General features: G+C 47.9%; 1 protein-coding gene across 5 annotated transcripts in view; it reads right to left on the reverse strand.

Moving 5' to 3' along the window:
* The window catches only part of qkia (QKI, KH domain containing, RNA binding a), a 69,784-nt gene extending 63,234 nt beyond the window's left edge, over positions 1–6,550 (reverse strand). For all 5 annotated transcript variants that reach the window (XM_079752384.1, XM_079752386.1, XM_079752385.1 and 2 more), the window contains exon 1: positions 6,143–6,550. In XM_079752384.1, the coding sequence (XP_079608510.1) occupies positions 6,143–6,287 (145 nt within the window). In that variant the 5' untranslated portion in view covers positions 6,288–6,550. The remainder of the gene's footprint in view (positions 1–6,142) is intronic.
* Between the last annotated feature and the right edge of the window lie 264 nt (positions 6,551–6,814).

Below are 6,814 nucleotides of genomic sequence, written 5' to 3' on the forward strand. Positions count from 1 at the left end.
GTGGGGGAGAGCTATTCTAAGCAAGAATGCAAACGGGTGGGGCCCCTTCCACTCCCACACACACACACACACACACACACACACACACACACACACACACACACACACACACACACACACACACACACACACACACACACACACACACACACACACACACACACACACGAATGTGTGAAGGTCGGGGATGGGATAGGAAAGCACAGGGAGAAGTGGACAACTATGTCGTAACAGACCACCCCCACCCCCTTCGATGACTGAATCTGAATTAGTTAGTGCTAAGTGGACATCCGTGGAAAATAACTTTCAGGCCAAGAACAGGAACAGGTCTCCTCTCTAAAGAAACGGACAAGCGCCCCCCGTGCTCCGCCGCGCTGTCCGGAGGAACAACAAGCCAGGCCACGGCCCCCGGGGTGGATCTTCCTGTCTGAAAAGGACTTGGCTTCCTGTCAGTGTTTCTTTTAGGATACAGGGGGAACCAAGAGATTGCAGAGCGGGGGGGGGTGCGGGGAATGGAACGAGCAGTGCAACTAAAAAAACAAGAGCTGGCTCTTGAGTGTGTAACAAATAAGCTGCCATTAACACTGCAGTCAGCAAGGAGGAGCCGTCATGGCACATTTATTACCACCCACACAATTGATTAGCCCGTATAAATATCAATATTATCTGGGTTCTTTCTTCGATTTTCCTATCTATGAGGAATTTTATGTAATTAGTGTATATATACATACATACATACATACATACATACATACATACATACATACATACATACATACATACATACATACATATATATTTACACACATGACATTTACCACAAGCACAGAACATTTCTAACACTTTAGCCCATAACCCCGTCCATGTAGGCCTTTAGACTGCAGCCGTTGAGGAGGTAGAGGGGGTGGTGAGTAGGGGGTTTGACGGTTAGTTTTCGGTGACAGAGACAGCGAGATAGCCAGCCAGGGTCGGGGCAGGGCAGGGCAGGCAGAGTGCAGCGGTGATAAGGGGGCCCCTGCACTCGGAGGATTGAAGCGGTAGATAAGACGCCACGGCTGTCGGTGGATGTCTTTATCATCTGCTGGGCCAGGAACGAGGCCCAGGACTCTGGCTGGAGCCGGGCCAGGAGGAGGGGACCAGGCGAGGGGGCAGAACCCTGGGCCATAGCGGGGGTGGCTCTAGTACATTGCAATTTAGCAAATGCAGTTTTTTTTTGGCAGCAAGCAAGAAATTGGCAGCCGTGTGAAAGCGGGAATGGTTTGGGCCACTAGAACTCTCCTGTCCCCCATTATATAGGGTCTAAACAAGTAACTTACCCCCCCACCCGCCTGCCTTCAACCAAAATAAAGACTAGATTAGACGGTTAACCACAGAATCACCATTTCCTGGGCAGACCAAACAGCAGAGGACAAACAATGTAAAAAGGAAGAGGAATTGAAGGCGAAAGACAAGCCCTTTAAAAAGAGGAGACGGGACAATGACTAAGAATTAGCCTGCAAATCAGCTTCACGCCTGACAGTGGCAGCTCAGCAAAGCGGCTCACAGAATGCCTCTTAGTTAATTAAATTCCAGCTTATAAGTGGCGCCTTGGGAGAGAGAATGGCGTGTGCGTGTGCGCATGAAGGGGAAAAGAGACGGGGGGGGGTTACGGGTGATTTTTATCCCGCACAACAACTGGTCCCTAATGTGCATGAACGGCGGAAAGAGACGGCGGGGGTTACGAGGGTTTCTGGGGATTTTTATCCGGCACAACAACTCGTCCCTAACCTGTTTGCATGCATGCCCATCTCTCCCCCGATTTCCCAGCAGCCCCTAAGCTTGTCTTCCGCGAGCGACACTCAATCTTGTTAGCGGCTAAATTGATTGCGTGTCGGAGGTTAGCACAGGTCCATCCCAGCATCCCAGGCTGCCAGTGGGTTTTCACTCTCATATAGTCGCATACCGTGATACAAAAACAAAACAAAACGGAGGACAGTGCGGGTGGGGAAGGGGGGGCCCTAGAGGAAAGATAAGGCGCCATATATATGTGCATCCTTTGTTTCCCCTCTGCTGTTTATCAAAACCCTAATCTAGAGGATGGGGGTTCCTGGGGAGACATCGCGCACACGATGCAATCTGAGTAGAACGGCAGTCTGTCAGTCTGTCCTCTCAACTGTGACAACTCACCAGGGAGGTATAAAAACAAAAAGTTAACTCAAAATGCTTCCGGGGGGGGGGGGGGGGGGGGAGAAATACTGGAAACTGTGAATGCCATAACGAGCAGCAAGAAGAGTTCTGGCCCCTTCTGCATCCTGGTTTCTCCAACACTAAATCTCCAACATTAAATCCATTAAACAAAACAGACAAGGCTCAAAATTGATCCCTAAATAAAAGGAGGGAGGGGGTTAACATGTAGCGGGGGGGGGGTTATGAAACACCCTCGATCAATCTGACTATTCTGTTCTGCTCTGAGAGACTTCATCAGAGGATACGGGAAGGAAAAAATAAATAACCCAAGTCACTCTCTCGCTCTCTCTCTCTCGCCGTCTATGTCTCTCTCCCACTCTGCTGCCTCACATAACAGCACTTGCACTGCACTAGTCCTGACGCTCAGCGTTATATGGTTCGTCTCCTCCTGCCAAGAGAAAATATAGCAATTTGAAGCCGCTTGTTGGCTGGCATGTGGAGCGTGGACCATAAAGACAAATAAAAAAGGGGGAAATGGGGGTCATCCCAGGGAGACGAACAACTGCGCCAGGGAAAGTAGGGTCACACAAAAAATGGGGGCCTGTCAGAGGCCAGAGTGACCTTGCCTGGTCTCACACACACACACACACACACACACACACACACACACACACACACACACACACACACACACACACACACACACACACACACACACACACACACACACACACACACACACACACACAGGTCAGGGGGGTCTAAGCCCAGGGTGTCAAGTTTTCGTTCCCCGTGGAAACAGCTGCACGGACACATGCGCGAGAGGTTGTCTCTGTGGATGGGGCGCGTTACATTCATACATGTGCAGCTGTCATGGATACGGTTTAGGGATGGAACGTTTCGGAGAATTGAGGTGGAAGAGAATTTCAAAACTTCTTAACCTCTACACCGCCAGCTTTTAGGAAGTCAACCCTTACAGGTTTGACATTAGAATAAAAAGGACATTTCTAAAAGGCATTCAAATCACAGCGGCCACTTGCGATAGTAGGAGAGCAACGTTTTTATTTTTTGTTAACAACTGATATGCCGCCCCCCCGCCCCCCAGGATACACAGCTGCCAGCGCCGTGACAGCTTAAAGAGTGCCCTTCAATTTTGGCCCCCCTTTTAGGTTGCCCACTCACCCGTCCACCCGCTCTCACCACCTCTCCCTCAAACGGCAACAACGTTCCACTTCTTTACCATTACGTTTTTTTCAAGCATCGCTCACACCCTCTCCTCAGCCTCTCATGGCACAGGCTGCGGAGCGAGACACTTGTGGACTCTGTGAAACGACGAAGTGATCTAATGGCAGGGTTAGATGAGTTCCAACTGGATTAAAGGACGCTAATAAAACCCAAAGGGGAGGGGGAAATCGAACTGCAAAGAGGCCGTTACGGTAGTCACAGTGAAACTCCATGTTTGTCGAAACCCTTGAACCACTGTCGTGGGCTTTGTTTACCTAACCTCTCCTCCTCCTCGCACAAATATACAGCATGTGGTGAACAGAGAGGGGCCTGTCGTTTTGAAAATACAGCCCGAAACACAAATTACAATATCACCCAGTTGGTGGTCTCGCAATGGAAATGGAAATAGAAAAAAAAGGGTAACGATTAGTGCAATGATTTCTAATTAATTGCTCCTTACAGTAACATAAAATCCATTTGTACTGGGTGGAATTTATCGCACAGAGCCCATAGCTCTAGAACGTGGAGTGGGAGGAAGAGAGGGGGGGGGGGTTCTAAATATCGCACCAGCGCTCCAGCTACACCCCTCCTTACGCCCTTGGAGAATACACAACCCCAGAGAGCCGCCTGCTTACAGGAAGCAGACGAGGGTCAACCTCACGCCTTGCGGACAGGGCTGCTCTCATCTCACAATCACACGAAACATTTGGCAGAGGTTTTAACTCGCCACCATGGAAACTCTGGTAAAACAATGAAGAAAGGGATGGGGGGGTTAAACAAAATGGTGAGTGGGGGGAGACATGGGAGTCCTAGCTGTGGTTTCATGAAATAAGTGAAAAACTGGCGAACACCCCCTCACCTATGACTATGGACTCTATGCTGCAGGGAATACAGGGACACACGAATATTTTAGACTGACTAAACACGAGGTTTTTCCCACTTGAGAGTGCATGTGTGCTTTGAGAGAAAAACGAACTAAATCTGTCCGCATGGCTGCCTGGGAGAAAGATGATTAAACGCAGCCTTGTTTTGGTAGTTTTCCTTCAATCAAAACGACTGCAATTTTACTACAGATTTGTGCGCGTGTGGAATTATGTGGTGGGGCAGCAAACGAATGTAGCAAAAAAGAAAAACTGCCTTTTCTGGTAGCTCCATGAAACAAATATAAACTTAACCAACCGATTAAAAATTTGAAATATTAGATGGTGGTTTCAGGCGTCCTTATAATACTGAGTGGAATGTTTATTCGGTCAACTTCGGCAGCGCTGAAACTCAGTGAACCAGTATATTCGAAAATACGTGAGTCCCTAACATAACGTGGCTAGTCCCTTTACACACTATTAACATTTTGTTATGGTCCAAAACGGTGTCGAGTTTGTTCATCCTAACCAACACCTCTTGTTTTTACAATTGTAATGCTACGCATACAATCTCTCCTAACCTGATTTACAACTACATAATAGCGAGTCAACGCGTGCAAACAGGAAACAAAAACAAGCCGTGAGTTGCCCAACTATTCATCTTGGTTTCCGAGCTTTTTTTAGTCTGACCTCTTATCATCCACGCTGGAAATAAGATTCTGGTTAATTAAGGGAATTGATTCATTCCTATAAAACAATCAAGCCACGGTCGTCTGCGAGGAGGATGTGGCGCTCTCTAGTGTCCCCCGCTCACTTAGATAAACCTCGACTCAAACGTTACACTAAATCCGCTTACGTTCACGATACTATAAACAACAAGTAAGTTCGGGCACTAGTGCTGATCTTTGTGACCAATGTTCCAAGTGCGGGTAAATACTAAAAGAGCCCATCGGCTCCATCGTGGAGCAGGCACTGGCACACGCAGTTTCGCAGGGTAGTCGGGCAACGACAACAACAAAAAAACACGACTACTGCAACCAACAAGGAACAATGAAACGCCGTGAAACATTGTTACCCAGCTTTAGACATGTATTACTACATCAAAACATCGTTCGTTTGTAATCGGGACGATTGTTCAGCCCTCACAGCCCAGTGCCCTTGTTTTGGAAAACAAGTAAGATGCATACCGATGGACTGGTATTAAATAGTCCCTTAGATATCAAACTATTAAATACAGAATTACGGTCAGGGTAGGCTGGCCATTGCCGATCTTCCCAGACAGCATCAACTAAATGTATTAAAATCATGCATGGGCTTTTCAGTGTCGGCAGGACTGTACACATACTAGGTTAGCCCGAGTTCCTCGTGCAGCTGCTACCATGCAGCTAAGCTACAATGCTTCATAGTTGATGTGGAATCAGACTGAACAGTGGGTGACGGAAACACATTAAAAACTACCAGAGACCCCCATACAACTTTGTACCAACACATTGGGAGACCATGGCGACGGGCGTTACCGTGTTGTTGTTGTTTTGACTTAGTTAAAGTTTGATTTCACCCTTCGTCGTCAAAGTCAAGAGGGCAAAAACAAACTGCAGGGGAACACGACTTTTGAAGAACTTGAGGGGAGGAAAAGAAGAAACTCTTAAAATGTACTTTTCCGTCTGAGGAGGGAAAAGTCAAACCTCTAGATACGTTTATTGACTGTAATTCGACTTTATCACCATGTCTGAGAAGTTTTGTCTGCATACCAACATGATTTGGGGGAGCCTATGCTAGCGTGTGTCTGCAGCACCCCAATGCAGCATGCGATCCCAGAACCCAAGCCGCTCCGAGCCGAGCTGTGGTCACGGTCCCCTCCCGGTGCCCCGCCGCTCCACACGGCCATTTACCTTCATCGAGGAGCCTCTCCAGGTGTGTAAAGATGCCGCAGAGATTTGGCAAACTGGTCATGAGCTTCTTTTCATTCAATAACTGCATTAAATAGTCAGGGCTCGGCCTCGGTCGCTCCTTCACTTCAATCTCCCCGACCATCATCTTTGCAACGAGTGAGATCAAGCCACCACCAACAGAATCCTCTGGTACGAAAAGGAAAAAAAGGCAAAAGAAAAAACTTGCGGATCAGATCCCTCGTTCCCCCCCCACGTTTCGATCACTGTTGTTAGACCACCCTCGTATCGGAAAAATCTGGGCTGATTTATTGGCGTTTGTTGAGTGTAGAGAGGAAAAGAAACCGTTATCTCCGTCCAAAGAGTCGAAAGCCCTATACTATCCTCTTCACAGTGCGCGCTCAGGGACGTTCGTTTCCACCACTGTAAGCGCCAGAGTATTCCACTGGAAGGGTCCGTCTTTCTCGTCGCTGATTGGCCTGAGTCACTCTTAACGGACTGGAGGATGCGCCAATAAGGACGAAGCGTTCAACCGCGAGGGCGGTGCAATGTCGATAGTTACCAATACCAACGATCTACAGAGATTAGGACCAATTGAATGCAGGAATTCACAAATGGAAATAAAATGTGCTAACAATGTTGCGATACGTTTAGTTAATTTACCAAGCGATGACA

This window comes from Pollachius pollachius (genome assembly GCF_949987615.1).
Source record: "Pollachius pollachius genome assembly, chromosome: 15".
NCBI classification, from domain to species: domain Eukaryota; kingdom Metazoa; phylum Chordata; class Actinopteri; order Gadiformes; family Gadidae; genus Pollachius; species Pollachius pollachius.